The 17,645-nt window shown below is 37.7% G+C and overlaps 1 protein-coding gene across 1 annotated transcript; it reads left to right on the top strand.

Moving 5' to 3' along the window:
- The first annotated feature begins 662 nt into the window (after window positions 1-662).
- LOC127972863 (breast cancer type 2 susceptibility protein homolog) lies at window positions 663-15,579 on the top strand. The gene is made up of 28 exons (XM_052576693.1): window positions 663-844; window positions 1,038-1,130; window positions 1,338-1,556; window positions 1,635-1,707; window positions 1,796-1,839; window positions 1,943-1,995; window positions 2,629-2,740; window positions 3,000-3,052; window positions 3,184-3,265; window positions 3,391-4,074; window positions 4,167-6,436; window positions 6,536-7,955; window positions 8,049-8,150; window positions 8,259-8,328; window positions 8,419-8,786; window positions 8,954-9,144; window positions 9,274-9,461; window positions 9,587-9,757; window positions 9,830-10,184; window positions 10,269-10,424; window positions 10,531-10,678; window positions 10,761-10,870; window positions 11,011-11,212; window positions 11,306-11,472; window positions 11,579-11,717; window positions 11,793-12,046; window positions 12,152-12,277; window positions 14,918-15,579. Exons 2-28 carry the CDS (start codon window positions 1,097-1,099, stop codon window positions 15,257-15,259), a joined length of 8,133 nt encoding a protein of 2,710 aa, XP_052432653.1. The 5' UTR covers window positions 663-844; window positions 1,038-1,096; the 3' UTR covers window positions 15,260-15,579.
- Window positions 15,580-17,645: the final 2,066 nt, after the last annotated feature.

Genomic DNA, 17,645 nt, shown 5'->3' with positions numbered 1-17,645 from the left:
CTGTTCTTAGATCTATAATTGTCCATGATTTTAGGATGAACTTGTTTGTTTGTATTTGTCATTTTTATTGTTGAACTAAATTATAAAATTTATATAACCTTTTCCTTAAGGTAACCTTAAATGTGAGGATCATAAACTGAAATCAAGCAATGCATTATGTAGGGTTGTTTTTTGTTTTGTTTTGTTTTTTTGATAGTGCGCCCTCTGGTGCTCCACAACCGAATTAATAAAGACACTCAATGTCACAAATATTATTCACTATTTGTACTGGTTGTGCAATTTTTTTGGCAATAGCACAATCCTTAGATATGTTTATTTCTGTGTCATATGATGACTGTTGTTAAAAAACATGTTTATGTTTTATTTGTAATATATGTAAAACTATGCACACTCCATCTAAAAATTGATTTTTATTATTATTATTATTATTAAAATAATTCAAAACGTTAAAACGTTTTAGAACATAATAGAATATATGCAAAGAAATTCTCTCTCTCTCTCTCTCTCTCTCTCTCTCTCTCTCTCTCTCTCTCTCTCTCTCTCTCTCTCTCTCTCTCTCCCTCATAAACTATTTCCTGTTTTGAAAGGATGCACGTAAGTCCGCCCCCTGAACTGACGCTCGCATTTTGATTGGTCGAGACAACTGCCCTTCCGTTGACGACACTTCGCTTATTGGCGGGATGTGTTAAACCAGCGTTATCCACGCGCGTAGAAGAAACAGTTTTTCTCAGAACACTTCAGGGAATAAAACATCTGGAATCGGAGATGAAGACGACATTTCAATTAACTTCAAAGACTTAGAAGTTACAAAAATCTTTCATCTGTGCCAACACGTTCATTTACGGTAACGTTAACTGAGTAAACTGATATGCATGACACGGAACAGTTAGGCTAACGTTACTTACTTAATTACAGTTATTTAAATCTCGATGACAAACTTTTACTTGATAAGAACGTAATATAAGCCAGATACACTCTTGTCAGAGATACAAAGTACATCGAATTACATTTTTATGTTTTTGTTTGTTTACCTGTAGGTCCAATGACAACATCATTGTGCTTGGTTCAGATTTAACCCCACTACACTCATGGCAGCATGTTTGACTATTTCTTTCATCAAATTGACAAAGGTAGAGACTTCCAATAATATGACTTTTTATATAACGCTATATATATATATATATGTGTGTGTGTGTGTGTGTGTGTGTGTGTGTGTGTGTTTGTGTTTGTATTTGTATTTGTGTATGTGTATGTTTGTATGTATGTATGTATGTATATTAGTGTTACCATATTTCAATTTTTTTTTTTTTTACTGATCTGATTTATTGTGAATTAAGAGCTTGGACCTCTTAATCCTGACTGGTTTGAGGAGTTGACTGCAAAAGCTTCCAGAGATGAAGGACGTCCTGACAGTTCAAAAGTTGAGGAGGAAGAGACTGTCAAAGTACCAGAGACATCAGCCCTGACTAGTCAGCTGTTTTCTACACCCAAAATATTCAAGCAACTAGGCTTTCAGTCCCCTGCTTCCATTCCTAATGAGGAGTCTCCTTATGAAGGTATAGCACAGTTGTTGTGTTATGAATGCAGTATGTGTAAAGGACATAGTCCTGTATAATTGTTTTTCTTCCACCCAGTGGCTAATGGAGACTCGTCAGCTTTTCCCTGGACAGAATCAAGCCCTTGTTTGTTTGGTTCAGCCAAAGACAGGTAATTATGTTTATGATTAGGAGAATATGAATTTCATGTGAAATATTAAAGTCAAGTTTAATGAATGTTTCTCTCCTGTCATTTGTAGTCAAAGATTTGATAGATCCTCTGAAAAACCTAGAGATTGCTTTGGTGAGACAGTTTTAGATTATCTTTCATTTTTATTTCCTTTAAAGGGGAATTTTTTATTTTTATTATTTTAATTCTATATTAAATACTATACTTTTTTTTTAAGCAACTTCCATATGCGACACCACAGGCCTTCTGGACACACCAAAAAGGTCTTTGGTAAGTCAACAGTTTTTTTTTTAATGATTTTGGCTAGTCAACATGAAAATTTAACTACAACATGATTCAAGTAACTTTTTCTTTAATAACCCTCTAGATAAAGAAAATTCTATTCCAAGTGCAGCACTCATGAAGTTGTCAACATGGTGTGTGTGAATGGGTGAATGTGAGGCAAATTGTAAAAGCGCTTTGGATGGCCATGTGGTCTGTTGAAAGCGCTATATAATTGCAGTCCATTTACCATATGTGTTCAGAAATCATACAAGGAAAATGCTTTTTAAAAAAATCTCAAATGTCAAGGTAATTAAAATTCAAAACGACTGAAAGTATAACCCCAGTAGACTATTAGAACTATAAATATTCTGTAAAAACAAGTTTTCAGCCTGTCACCATGATCCTTGATGTTTGTCCAAACTAGTACATTGTCTTCTTTGCAAATATGTTAAAACATTTTTATTTTGGCTAATGTCAGTCTTAAAGCAATAAAGCCCTCTTATTTTTTAACCTTTTCAACCAACCTGTTTCAGCATCTTGTCACATTCCAAAAGTAAAGTTGGTTTTAAACACTTTTTCTCATTAAGTTCAGATGGCGTTCTAGACATTAATCATAATGCTGAGTTTGTTCTGTTACAGGCACGTTCAGCAAAACAGATATCTGAGAGTCTTGGGGCACAAATCAACCCTGACCTATCCTGGACCAGTTCCTTTAACACACCGTCCTCTTTGACTCCCACTGTGATATTGCGTATGTATACAAAATTAAAGTATTGTCTCTTTAGATGAATTTTGTAGGGTAGAATTTAAAATGAAATGTGATCTTTGCAAAAAAAACAAAACAATTATGAATATAAATGTTAAATACAAGTCAGTGTGTTAAAGTAATAATAAAAAGAATGTTATTAATCCGTTGTATCTTGAATCCATTGAATTGCATGTGTTGCAATTCCCCTGGTCTCCTGATCAGAAATGAGCTATTCAGCAACAGTTCTTTTATTTCTCTCTAGCCAAAACAGAGGAACGCGCTCCATCAAGTGGCCTCAAAGACAAGGAAGCAATTGTAAGTTCAAATCTAAATTTATGTATATATAATTTCAAGAATTTGGGATTACGGTGCCTGAAATGCTCAGAGCATGTTTTTACCAACATGTAATTAATGGTGATGCTTGTTCCTACTTTTATACACACCAGTTTGTGCGCAAACTCTTCCCGTCTCTTTCGAAAGGCTCTGCAAGCAATGCAACATTGAGTGATACAACACTAAAACCAGAAGGTGAATGACACCATATATTTGAAACTATACATAAAATAATCTAAATGGTTAATTTGAAATGCATACACATATCTTTAACCCCAAGATAATTCTGATTACTCTGATTTTATTCTCTTCATTAATAGCCAAAAGTGAGCCTATTCAGGCTGATGACCTTGGAGAAAAGCCTGTTTGCTCTCCTAATACAAGTACAAGTAGTCTGTGGAAGCAGAAGGTTCCCTGCGCTATAGAGGATGGGGATGTCCGCAGCACAGTACAGAATGTTCTTGATGGTGCTGAAGATGCGTTGTCAATATTCTTCGGCAACAGCACTTCAACTCTGCGAAGAATCAAAACCAAAGAGAGGATCAGAAGGAGAGTAACCGATTCTTCAAAGGATGTCAAGTCAGTTGTTCTAACTTCAGAACCAGAAGAGAAATTAATGGATGATGTAGAAACAAAAAGCCCAAGCAAAAATAAAGATCTCATTCAGTGGACTCCACTGAGTTTATCAGAATCCATTCTTAATGGAGAATGTCCGGACTCATCTTTGATAAGCAATCACAACACTGTAGCATCGAGTGAAACTAATGGTGATACTTTTTTCAACTGCATTGCAGGAAGTAGCCAAACTTTTTCACAGAGTGTTAGACTCAAGTCTTATCCAGAAGGAGCTCAGTGTCAGAAGTTTTTGTTAGACAAATCGCCTGCTTTCATGCTTTCTAGAAAGCCCAGAAAGTTTGTGTATCAAGTGCCAAGTTCAGATCTGTCAGATACAGTAATTGGACACAAAGATACTCAATCAGTATGCTTGGATCAAATGCTCAAAGGTAAGGTTTTCAATGTATTACATTTAAATTATGTATTTATTTATTTATTGTGTGTGTATTTTGAACAACATTTTTGCTCTGCATTTTTACAGAAAATCCCACAGTTGAGGAGATATCTAGTAACCTTAAAGAATCCACAGTCGCCAGTGAAAATGCAGTCGATTATCATACACAGCCACAAGATGTCAAAAGGTTATCTGCAGAAATCCATGATCTTGATCTTGGACTGGATATGACACAGCTTTCCAAGGCATTTGCAGAGGATTTCACACAAGAAATAATGCCAAAGGCACTGCTTGATGTGACTGTACAGTGTGAACAAAATGGCCAAGTGCAAAGTAAAGCAGAACTTGAGCAGAAGAACGAAGTTGGTAGTCACAACGACATTTCTAATTTAGCAGACATATCTATGACCTCTCCAAACAAGTCAACAGTCATGCTTACCACTTTTGAAATCAGTCACGACAGTGGTTGCCCCACCACCTTTTCTGATTTGGATGGTACGACAGCCTTGTGCGCAGACATCAAAGAGTTTTTTCCTTCTTTTAAAACGGCAAACAACAAGGCCATTTCCATACAGGATGAGGCTATAATGAAGGCCAAAGCATCATTAGATGAAGCTGCAGGGGATGTGTTGATCAACACGTTAAATGGAACTGCTCCAAAATGTTATCAGACTATAGAAACATTGTGCAAATCAGATTCAGGAAGCACTAATGCAAATAGATTGCCCACAGGACAGACCATCTTCTCTCACCATGCTTCCAGAGTGTGTGTTAGTGATGCTCCAAAGAGTGACAGTCCAAAGAGCTTTAAAATTAATATTTCAAGCTGCTCTTCACTGCAGTCAAATGAATCTGATTATAAAACCGGTTCAAAGAGGAATATTACAGTTTCAAATGTTGGCTCTCAAACAGAGACTCTTTTGAAAGAGAAATTGGGGAGAGGTTCAGACTCATCAAAGTGCAGTCATCCAAATTTGGATTTCAAGAGAAGTGCTGAAAGACAGACTGTGTTCGAGGTTAGCAGCACACACAAATCCGCCGCAGTGAACTCCAGCCATGGTGGGGATGAGGAGAATGGCACTTTGACAGCATCTCAAAAGGCTGATGTTACAGAATTGTGCAGTCTTTTGGAGGAAGCAAATAGTCAACATGAATTTACCCAGTTCAAACCGACAAATCCTGGCTCAGACAACCACACAGAGAAAGAGTGGGATCCCGATATACTCAACGGAATTGACTTTGATGATAGTTTTAACTGTGATGTTGTGAAAGGAAAGCATCCCGTCAAGACAGACACTCTTTCAGTAAATGGTTCTAATCGCATTCAAATTGAAGATGCTGCCAAATTACCATGTGCCAAGTCAAAGAAAACACAAAATGCCATGGTGACTTTGTCAGTGTCTGAAGACCGTTCTTTATTTGATATGAAGAGTGTTCAGTCTTATTCCAGTGATAATACTCCAGTCAATTGTTTTGGTTTTAAAACTGCTAAAGGGACAGCTATAAGCATCTCAGAAAAGAGTTTAAACCACGCAAGGCACTTTTTTGAAGATGACGATCAGAAAGCCATATTTAATAGGGAAGTCGAGGTGGATGTTGGAGTAATAAAGCCAGAGCATGCTGAAACAGAGCCTTCAGTTAATACTTCTAACAGCATGAACACAAAAAATAAAACCTATGTTAAGACTAAACAAGATGGAAATGTCAGCTGCGGAGATGTCAGTAGAGCTTGTAAAGAGATAAATATGCAGTTGGCAGGAAATGAAGGACCAGAGCAGAATTGTTTAGGTGAAAAAACAGATGTTGTTTGTGTTGACTCCAATAGTCATTTTGGATTTAGTACAGCTAGTGGAGCAAAGCTGAAAGTGTCTGAAACGGCTCTTTTGGAAGCAAGAAGACTTCTTAATGATGTTGACAGCTTAGAGGAGTCACAAACTCACAAACTCGTTTTCAGTGCTTCTGGAAAACATGATACCTCTATGTCAACAACTAGCCTTAAGAAAACAAAAGCAGTTTCTTGGAGTAATACATCTATGAAAATAAGTCAGCCACAATTAGTAACTGAATTTTCTGATGGTGTTGATAATTCTTCCTTCAATAGTGTGAAGGTCTTTCGAGAACAGAAATCTAGCAGTGATCCTAAAGAAGTTCTTGCAAAGATTTTTTCCTCAGAAACTCTATCGACTAAGTCAGAGGAAGGCTATGGCTTTCAGACTGCCAGTGGGAAAGGAGTTTCCATTTCGGCTGGTGCCCTGAAGAAGGCAAAGGCCATATTTAAAGACTGTGATGAAAATATTGACTTGGAATCTGCAAAAATGGAGGGAACGAATGGCAAACTGGATGTTGAACTCAAACAAGTAAGTCTATTTTTAAATTGTAAAAGCATTATATTTTCTCTCATGGAAACCAGTGCTCTTCTCAGAGATTTTGACCTGACTGATAACCTCTCATTTCAGCCTTCTTCAGTCCAGCAACCCCCTCAGGAAGTAGTATGTGAGGAGAAAGACCTTCAGAGTGAATTTTCTAAGCATCCTTCTGAGTTGCTTCCTCCTAATGGCAACTGTGCTTTCAGTACTGCTAGTGGTAGGAAAGTGTCCGTCTCAGCTGGAGCACTACAGAGAGCTAAAGATCTGTTGTCGGGGTCTGTTGATGCTTTCTCATGTGCTGATGGATCTCCAAAGACAAAGCAGGTGCTTGATATCCAAATGGACACTAGCTCTATAAGAAAACGCAAAGGATTCTCTACAGCAGGAGGGAAGGCTGTGGCTATCTCTGCTGCTGGGCTGCAAAAGGCAAAGAATCTCTTTGGAGATTGTGAAGAGGAGAGATTGTCTTCTAAAGATCTTCAGCACCAATGTTTAGGTGATCTCTCAAAAGAGCCACTGACTAAGGTACAGGAGGCATTTGCAGGCTGCAGTGATATCTCCTTCAGCCATGAGCATGAGACTGGGAATTCTACAGGAAAAAACACTGGATTCTCTACAGCTGGTGGAAAGAAGGTGACTTTCTCTGCTACTGCCTTGCAAAGGGCAAAGAGTCTTTTTAAAGATTGTGAAGAGGCTAGCTTTGATTCTGGGAGTCTTCAGCATCAAGGCTGTGAAGGTTTAAGCACTGCCAGTGGCAAAGTTAATATCTCTGAAAAGGCACTGAGTGAGGTGAGAGCGACATTTACAGGTTATGATGACACTTCCTTGCGTCATGGACCTGAAAATTCTTCAGGAAACAACATAGGATTCTCTACAGCAGGAGGGAAGAAAGTGGCTGTCTCTATTACTGCACTTCAAAGGGCCGAGAGTCTTTTTAAAGATTGTGACGAGGAAAATGTATCATCTAAGGAAGTCTTACCTCAAACTAAGTGTTCTGAAAGCAGTGAGGACATAGTAGATGGAAACCTAAAGTTTGAACAAATAAACAAGAAAAACTATGGTTTCAGCACTGCGAGTGGTAAAGGTGTGTGTGTATCAAAAGTTGCCCTTGAGGAAGCTTCTAAATTATTCAGAGATTGTGATGCTCAAGTTAATATTACTGATAGCCAGCTACTACAGGGTGATTCCTCAAAATGCCGTCCTCAACATAAAGACAGACAAATCGAAACCACTCTACATTCTTTGCCATCTAAAGCAACTCAGAATGAACCTGCAAAGCTAGACTTGCACTCTTTGAATTTTAACAGTTGCACAGATACCCAGCAGAAGTACTTTGAGCAGGAAGCAATGGCTTGCACTGAAGCTTTACTGGCAGATGATGACCTGAATGAATCGTCCAGTTTGGCAATGACAGAGGACAAAAAAAGTCCACCTGTTAATAATGTACAGACACAGGGATCTTTTGCCCAGAACAGAAGAAAGCGTCCATTTGATTCCAGAAATCTAGCAGGTACAGCCTACAGAATGTATCATTTTTGAGTCACCTTGTATGAATGAATAAACTATTTTAAGCTCATTGTATATAACACTTTGTTCTGTTTAGATTCAGGTCAGCCTCCTTTGAAAAGACAACTTCTCTCAGAGTTTGATCAAACATTAGATGCAAAGACCACAGGTCTCACTCCACTGAAAACCTGTCCAAACGGTTAGATCTTTTATTCATTAATAGTGAAAAAAAAATACTGTTGTATTTTAATTTATTGTGAGGTGCTATCTTAACCTTTCTATCTTTTACATTTAATCCCTGTTGTAGGAACTCTAAGAGACAGGCGTGTCTTCAGTTATAATGTCCACCTCAAGCCGAATGTCACTGGTCCAGATTGGTACGTTGTTTTACTGTTTTAATAGTTAACTCTTTACCATTTAATATCGGAAGACCTCTTTAATTCTTACAAGTTCTTTTAAATATGCAGGCATCCTGTTGACCAAAAGTCAAATAACCTAGAGCGACCATGTTCAACTGTGTCTGTCCAAAACAGACACAACTCTGACCATACAGAAGGGGTGTTCGTGCCCCCTTTTCAAAAGGGTATGAAGACTGGGACATCAAACTGTCAAGATGTCTCTAAAGTGTCCACTGGTTTTATACCACCTTTCAAGAAGAAAAACAAAGAAACAACTGAGCCTAGAAATCAAATAGACCAAAATATTATTTCTGCATCACATAGTGATAGTGTTGCACAATACTGTGATAGGACGAGTCTGCATGAGGGTTCTAAACCTAAACCAACCATTTCAGTGGAAAGAATACCTCTGAAAGTCATGGATGCTGAAGAGAAAGGTAGCTGTTTAGCATTTTCTAATTTTGTATTTTAAATAGAAATTGTCTCATGATATTGGGATTGTGCCAGTTTGTAAAGTCATGTCTACAAAAGACAGAGAGATGAAAATGAATGATTATGTGTATACGGCAATGAATCCTATTTCTTTTTCTTGGGATGTTAATAGACACAGAGGCATACAGAGAGACCTTGAACCTAGCCAGGGATATGCAAGACATGAGACTCCGAAAGAAGAAAAAACAGTCTATTCGTCCTTTACCTGGCAGCCTTTACCTTGCTAAGAATTCTGATGCCCCCAGGACAGGTCTGAGAGATGCTGTGGGACGCAAATGTCCTGGTCAATACACACAGGAGGAGGTACATTTTGAAAACTTTTTTTGTGATGTCTAATTAGTCCACTGTTTTAAGTCACTGCAATACTATACTTTGGAGAAGGTAGATTTCAGTTACTATACTTTTTTTTTTTCTATCCCCCCCCCATCTCAGCTGTATCAGCATGGTGTACATCTCAATATCTTACAAATAACAAGTGAGAATGCTGAATCATTCAGATTTGACTGTAATGACTTCTTCAAACGTGAGCTTCTCATGGAGTCTGGTGGTCTCCAGCTGGCAGATGGAGGCTGGTTGGTTCCAGACAATAAGGGTACTGTGGGAAAAGAGGAATTTTATAGGTAAACATATGGTGTATATTTAACACTGTTAATATAAATAGGATGTAGATCTACAAGTACATATGCATGCTAAAATCTTGCAGAACATGGAATTAGTTTAGTTAATGCAACCTTTTTTTTGGCAGAGCATTGTGTGACACCCCTGGTGTTGATCCCAAATTGATCAGTGAAGCCTGGGTATTCAACCATTACCGATGGATTGTATGGAAACGGGCCTCCATGGAAAGAACTTTTCCAGATTTGATGGGAAGCCTGTGTTTGACTCCAGAGCAAGTACTTCTGCAGCTCAAATTCAGGTATTTAAGCTTACTAAAGCTCATACTTTTTCCACTCAAGATGTTTCTTAACTATTTGGTATGTGCACATAGATATGATGTGGAGGTGGACCATAGTAAGAGATCTGCACTCAGGAGGATCATGGAGAGGGATGACACTCCAGCTAAGACATTAGTGCTCTGTGTATGTGGTGTTGCTCAGACTTGTCAAAATCCCGAAAAGCCAGTGAAAGATGACAAAACTCCTAATGCAAAGATGGAGTCCTGTGTGGTCTGGCTCACAGATGGCTGGTACCCCATCAAAGGCTTGTTAGACCCTCCACTCACTGCCATGCTAAACAAGGGCCGTCTCCGTATCGGTGATAAGATTGTGAGCAGTGGAGCCGAGTTGGTTGGTTCCCAAGAAGCCTGTCCTCCACTGGAAGCTCCTGAATCTCTGATGCTAAAGGTGAAGTTAGAGTTCAACTAAGATGATCCATGACTGCTAAATCTGGCCAGGCTTGATTTGTTTTGTCATTTTTTTTAATTTCAGATTTCAGCCAACAGCACAAGACGAGCTCGATGGGACACTAAATTGGGGTACCACCGCGACCCTCGGCCTATTAGCCTCCCACTATCATCACTGTTCACTGCTGGAGGTGTTGTGAGCTGTGTGAACATTGTGGTGTTGAGAACTTACCCCACTCAGGTCTGCTCTACTTCAGCTGCTATGAATTAGATGATTTGATGTGTAAAAGCTGAGTGTATAATTTTGCTTTTGTACCAAACAATTGTCTGGGTTTATCATCAAACAGTGGATGGAGAAGAAGCCCAATGGTGTCTTTATATTTCGCAATGATCGTGCAGAAGATCGAGAGGCCAGAAAACACAGCAACTCCAAGCAAAAATCCATGGATCTTCTTATTTCCAAAATACAGACCCAATTTGAAAAAGAAATGGAAGGTAGGTTTTTTTTTTCATTTACATTAAATTAAGCATATAAGGATCACAGGGATTGATGATTATTTTTCCTCCACGTATATAGGTAAAAATAAAACTCGAGAACGAAGGAGGACATTTAGTCGACATGAGATTGAAGCTCTGCAGGATGGGGAAGAGTTGTATGAGGCAGTTGAGAGGGATCTTGCTGTTGAGGTAAATTTTAATTGCATTTTTGCTTATTTTCACCAACTTGTAGTAAACAAAAATAAAGTAGTAGTCAATAAATCAGCACTGTCAATATAACCTTTTAATTATTTTTTTATTAATTCTTTCTTGATATACTTTGCACGCAGGCCCATCTAAGTGCGAGACAAATGGATGCAGTGCATAAGTACAGATGCTGTTTGGAGGAAAAGAGGCAGGCAGAGCTTCAGGAGCGTGTGCAGAAGGTTGTAATGGAAGCCCAGGCGGCCGAGGGTGGGTGTCCTAATCGAGATGTCACTCCTGTTTGGAAGCTCAGTATTACTGATGCCAATGACCTGCAGAGCAACTGTGGTGAGCCAAATGTGGATATCATCTTTACTATTTGTTTATGTGTTGAAGGAGCCAATTTAACCAGTTTTGCCTGGGTACTATTTAATTTCCTAGTTTACACCCTGAATATCTGGCGCCCTTCACAAGACTTGTATGGCTTGCTAAGAGAGGGCCACAGATATAGGGCTTATCACCTCGCCACATCAGAGGGGAAGAAACGCTCAGGCATTGCTCACATTCAACTCACTGCCACCAAGAAAACATTCTTCCAGGACGTTGAGGTAAACCTTAATCTTTAGCAACTTTGCTCCCACCACAGATTGATTACATTTCCTGTTTCCATTAAAAGCATATGAAATTGTCTTACATAAAATGTGATTGATCCAGGTGTCTCCAGAATGGTTGCATCAGCATTTCCGTGCTCGAGAATGCGCACGCTTCAGAGAACTTCAAGACCCTCAGTTCAGCTCACCTTGTGGGGAGGTGGACATTGTGGGATGCATTGTCTCCATAGAGGGCAAACAAGGTACATTTCATTAAGTCTACCACTCTTTCACTTTATATCGTCAAACACATTGTGACTGTTTGCATGTCTTCTCAGGCCATCCCCCATTACTGCATCTTGTGGATGAGAACTTTGACCTGGTCTCTGTGAGAACCTACAGTAGTCTGGAGCAGTTAGCTCTAGAAGAGCTGGTAAAGCTGCGAGCACTGGTCGCTCTTAGTAATCTTCAGATGAGACCGCTCTCTGGGCCTGTGCCAAGCCTTTATGCAGGAGAACAAGCAGTATTCTCCGTAAACCCCAAAGAATCCCATCTGCAAGAAGCTATGATCTGTCTGAAGACTTTTGTTCAGGTTAATGAATCTGCTTTTAAACTTTAGTTTTTAAGCACTATCAAAAAGTGATTCCTCATGTGTTTTTGTTGTTCCTTATTAGACTTATGTTCATTGTTTACACAGACTTGTGAGCGTTTTTTCAGCATTGCGGAGGAGAAAGTCTCAGATGTGGTTCCTTCAGGTGTCGTGGGCTCTTTTCGGTCTCCAAGAACTCCTGGTGTGCAGTCTAATCCAAAAATCAATGGCAGAGTTAGTATGAGTTTTCTTTTTATGTGGTGAAAGATTGGTTTTATTAGTGGTGTTTGTTACAGCATGCGTCACTGTAATCATTAACTCCAACTGTTTGTTCTATACACATGAAAGCACCTTCATCTTCAGAAAAAAAAATGTAGCTGTAACTCTTACTGTGTCAGTTACTAATTGTATACAGATGTCCACATAACCCTAAAATGTTAATAAATTGTATATTTTATTGTTAAAACAATTTTTTATAGTAATAATAGTGATTATTGATTAACATTTATTCAGTTACATGCAAATATACACAATGAATCAGTAATCCAATCAGAAAAAAAAAAAAAAAAGAAATTAGCACGTTTATTCATCATGAATTAACCTTATAAATCTTTTGTAACATTATTAACGGATTAGTATTTCGTCATTTATATTTTATTTGTCAAAATATTCTGAATTTCTTTCTTATCATAGCTTCCACAGAAATATTAAGCAGCACAACTGGTTTCAAATAAGACCTTAATTGACTTTGTTGATCTGTTCATTTTTATTTCACATTTATGTACAGTACAGACCAAAAGTTTGGAAACATTACTATTTTTAATGTTTTTGAAAGAAGTTTCTTCTGCTCATCAAGCCTGCATTTATTTGGTCAAAAATACAGAAAAATAATTTTATATTGTGATATATTATTACAATTTAAAATAATTGTTTTTAGATTTATTATACTTTAAATTATCATTTATTTCTGTGATGCAAAGCTGAATTTTTAGGATCATTATCACATGATCCTTTAGAAATCATTCTAATATGATGATTCATTATCAAAGTTGGAAACAGTTCTGCTGCTTAATATTTTTTCAGAACTTGTGATACTTTTTTAGGATACTTTGATGAAAAAAAAGTAAAAAAAAAAAAAAACAACGAAAAAGTAAAAGTAAAAAAAAAAAAAAAAAACGAAGCTATGTTTTTAAAATATAAATATTTTGTAATAATAATATACACTACTGGTCAGTAATTTGGGGTCAGTAACTTTTTTTCTTTTTAAAAAAAAAAAATAAAATCAATACTTTTATTCAGCTGTGTTAAATTGATAAAAAGTGATAGTAAAGAAAATATATTATTAGAATATATATTATTAGAATTTTATTTTTATTTTGAATAAATGCAGTTCTTTTTAACCTTTTATTCATCAAATATATTAGACAGCAGAACTGTTTCCAACACTCATAATAAATCAGAATATTAGAATGATTTCTAAATGATCATGTGATAGAATGGATGTTACATATGACACTGAAGGCTGGAGTAATGATGCTGAAAATTCAGCTTTGCATCACAGGAATAAATTATTTTTTTTAAGTATATTCAAATTAGGGGTGTCCATGGTTAACCGGTTAACCGATTAACCGTTAAAAATTGCGTAACCGAGTGAAACATTTTGCTCGGTTAAGTGACGTCAATGGCGTGCATTGAATTTAGTTGTAATACATTTTTGCACCACCAGAGACCGCCAGAGCGCTCCCAGACATTTGTAATGTCCACAAGAAGAAGTCATTTTCTAATATGAAGCGGGCAAAAAAAAGTACAGCGTTGGAGCACTTTAAAATTGAGAGTGACGGGGCAAAATGCAAGTATTGCAATACAGTGCTTAGATATACTTCAAGTACAACCTCGTTGTTGTAATCTCAACAGCCAACACCCGGGCATCATTAGGCCGGTCAGGACACACTGGATGCGTGGCGATGGGCGAAAGCATCTCAGCTGCGTGGCGTGTCTGTTTTTAATTCGGCTCCCATGTTAACAGGTTAGAGCTTGTCGACTGCCTGCGTGAGACGCGCGGCTCAGGCGCGGCTCGACGCGTGCATGCTAGAAATAGAACCGACGCCGTGTTGGAAGCGTTTCCAGGCAAAATATAATAGGAAAATATGTTTGTCATTTTGTACACAAATACATATTAATTCATGACATTTTGATATTTGAAAGTCTATAGGTTGACATAAATTCAGATATAAATGTAATAAAAAAAATAATAATTATCGATTTTCAAATATTGTACCTGTCAAACATAGTCATAGCCTTAGCGAGGCGGCCGCGGAGCCTGCTTGTTACCTTCGCCTAAACACGGAAAGTTACATAACTATTACTAGAGCCTGTTCCTTTATAAGATAGCCAAAGGTCGGTGTATATTTGCTTTATACATTTTAGGCTTATTCTCAAATTCAGATTGTGTTAGTGGGCAAGATTATTAGGCAGTTTTAATAGGACAATTTGACCGGAAAGATTAAATTTTGTCGGACATTTCTTTTTTTCTTTTTTTTCGGCCAATGTCCGGAAATTACCGGACAACGGAAACCCTGGCGCACACTATGGTTAACCGAGTATTAACCGATAAGGGCCTCGGTTAACGGTTAATGAAAAACTTGAAAACGTGCAGCCCTAATTCAAATAGAAAACTAATTTTAAGTTGTAATAATATTTCACAATATTACTGTTTTTTTCTGTATTTTTGATCAAATAAACTCAGACTTGAGGAGCAGAAGAAAATTCTTTCAAAAACATAAAAAATAGTAATGTTTCCAAACTTTTGGTCTGTACTGTATGTTCACTAGAAACAAAACCAATGTATATCGTTCCTTGTTTTGAAATTCCCAGGTAACCCCACAGCAGAAAAGCAGTGTTTTCTCGCCTTTCACTCCACTGAATAGGAGCGCTCCTGTACCTGCTAACAGCGAGGGAAAAGATTCCAAAAGTTTGAAAAGAAGACGCTGTTCAGATTACCTGTCACGTATCCCGTCCCCTCCACCCCTCACTCCTCTGAAATCTACAGCTTCTCCTTACGTTAACAGGACCTTCAATCCCCCACGGAGATCTGTGACTCCCAAACCTCCACAGAACGAGTCACCTCGAGCCTCTCGTCCCCCACCGGGAGAGGAGAAGTGGGTGCATGATGAAGAGCTGGCGATGATAGACACCCAGGGGTTACTGGAAGGCTGATGGGGAAAAAAAAAACTCTCTCCTGGTGAAACACTAATGTGAGTTAAAACACAAGAATGAATTCCAGCATTCGAGGCATTAAGGTCTTTGCGTTCTAGTTGCCTGGTTTACTGTGGTTCTCTGATGGAAAATAACATGAAAGCGATGCACCTTTTTACAACTACTGTAATCGTTTTTAAGCTTCTTCCTTGTTATACGCGATTGTACTACTGAAGTACGGAAGTAAACAATGTTCAGGGGAAAAAAACTGTAAAGTATATGTAAAAAGTATATGTACAAATGTTTATATATTTTAATTTTTATTAAAAGATGGAAAGTCATTTTGTGCAGGAGTGACATCACAATCTGTTTTTGAAATGTTTATATTAACGAACAGCAGGTGGCGCCTTAACACTTGCCTTTGACTTTAAGCAAACAGTTCAACTGTAGGAAGATTGTGAAATCCTATATGCCATTTTCATATTAAATCTGAAGAAATGAGAATGGAACAAGTAATATGACTATATTGCTTAATAACCACCAAATATTGGCAGCAAAGAAAGCATTGGGCATTACAAACACTTCTGACATACTTCTCTTGATCTTTCTGGCAAACTCACTGTCAAGCTTATTAAAAAGACCGCAAAGACAGACAAAGGGATTTCTTCTCTTCTAAACAGAACATTGTCATATTCAATAATCTGTGATCAGAATATTACTTTTCCAGGCATTTACCCTAGAGAAAATCTAGAATGTAGCTGCTTGCTCTTCAGATCAGCTTTAAGGATTTTTGAAATTTAGAAGCAACCCCATAATCTGTTTGCTCGTCAAGGAATGCTTCAGAAAACCACAGACATGCCAGATTTGCAGTTAGCTGCCATCAGTGGCTTTCCTCCACAGTGTTCAGTTTTACATCTATCATCTATCATTGAGAACGTGCTGACTCAGCACACATCCAGCTCTATTTTAAGATCTCTGGCCCACAATGATAAAGATAGCTGACACTCCTGTTGTGTAGCACAGAGACATTAAAGATGATATCTGTTAGTGGTCGACGGAGAATAGCATTATCGCGGCCAGAAATGTTTCCATGAGCCCAGCTCTGAAAATACTTGTGGTACAATGAATTCTAAAGTCTAGAGAATTTTTTTTCCCCTTATTTTTTGAGTACTAAACCGTCCTGATATACACTACCATTCAGTGGTTGCAAAGATTTATTTATTGTTTTTAATGTTTTTGAAAGAAGTGTCTGATAAGGCTACATTTGATCAAAATTATATATATATATTGCAAAATATTATTACAGTTATTATTTTTCTATTTGAAAATATTTTTATTTTATTTTTTTAATTTTTTTTAGTGATTTATTCCTGTTATGGCAAAGTTACATTTTCAGCAGCCATTTCTCCAGTCCTCGGTCACAGTTGTGCTGCTTAATGTTTTGGTTAAACAATTTATTTATTTAATAATTGTTAAAAAAAAAATCTTTACTGTCATTTTTGATCAAATCAATACATCCTTGCTAAAGAAAAGCGCAAAAAAAAAAAAAAAAAGGAAACGCTACAGTTAAATTTTGGAGTCTGGGAGTCGTTAAAATAGTGTGTGTGTTGTTGTTTTTTCAATAATTTTTTGCTGCATGAGACCACAGGGTTAAAATCTGTTTAGCATTTGTCATGTTTTCCCACATTTAAGTTTGTCTTTCCATGTGAAAGTCGTTATTTTGGAGAATTGCCTCTAGAGGCCTGATGGGCTGCTTTCAGGCAGCTGCTCATAATTTCTTTATCTCTTGTGCAGCCATTTGAATTATTGCATATATCTGTATTTCCTGTCACTTCAGAATATTTTTCTGTTGTCGTTTTTGTTTTTTTTTGCAACACGGTGATGACTGACTATTATTACTTTATAGGTTTTTATCACGCTAAATCTTGTATGTAAACATTTATCTTTCTGAGTAATGCATCAGCCAGCCATTTGTTCCACCCAGAATCAAACCTGCAGTCTTTGTGTTTGTAGTCTTGATCTTAACCCATTATGCTATCAGGGCCCCACAATCTTTGACTCTCAGTACATTTGTACTCTCCGACAGAGTACATAAAGCAGGGCTTAATTACCACTCTTACAACATAAAACCTAAGGCTGTCTTCATCCGCTCTGAGCTGCCCTAATCCAGCCTCTTAGGCTGATTCTGGCTGCCCTCTCCCTCGACTCTGCTGAATGAGACCTGATGGAGAGGTGGAAAGAGATGAATGAAAGAACCTAAAGGGGGGACTGTGACGGGGAGTGGACATTCGATAGTCCCATATCGTCTTTGCAACCCCACCAGACTGAATGAATTAAGGGTCCTGTTTAGCTGTAGCGTTGGAGAGCCAGATGCAAGAGCTGTGATTTAGACTAGACTGTCTCTAAC

The sequence above is a fragment of the Carassius gibelio genome, chromosome B15 (genome assembly GCF_023724105.1).
Source record: "Carassius gibelio isolate Cgi1373 ecotype wild population from Czech Republic chromosome B15, carGib1.2-hapl.c, whole genome shotgun sequence".
NCBI lineage: Eukaryota > Metazoa > Chordata > Actinopteri > Cypriniformes > Cyprinidae > Carassius > Carassius gibelio.
The sequence above is the reverse complement of the archived record's forward strand: the minus strand, read 5'-3'. Positions and strand labels throughout refer to the sequence as shown.

Bases quoted from the DNA above. Each gene is read 5' to 3' on its own strand.
- LOC127972863 (XM_052576693.1), top strand. From the start codon at position 1,097: ATGTTTGACTATTTCTTTCATCAAATTGACAAAG. The intron at 3,053-3,183 runs GTAAGTTCAAAT...TATACACACCAG, and splicing joins TCAAAGACAAGGAAGCAATT to TTTGTGCGCAAACTCTTCCC. The intron at 6,437-6,535 runs GTAAGTCTATTT...CTCTCATTTCAG, and splicing joins TGGATGTTGAACTCAAACAA to CCTTCTTCAGTCCAGCAACC.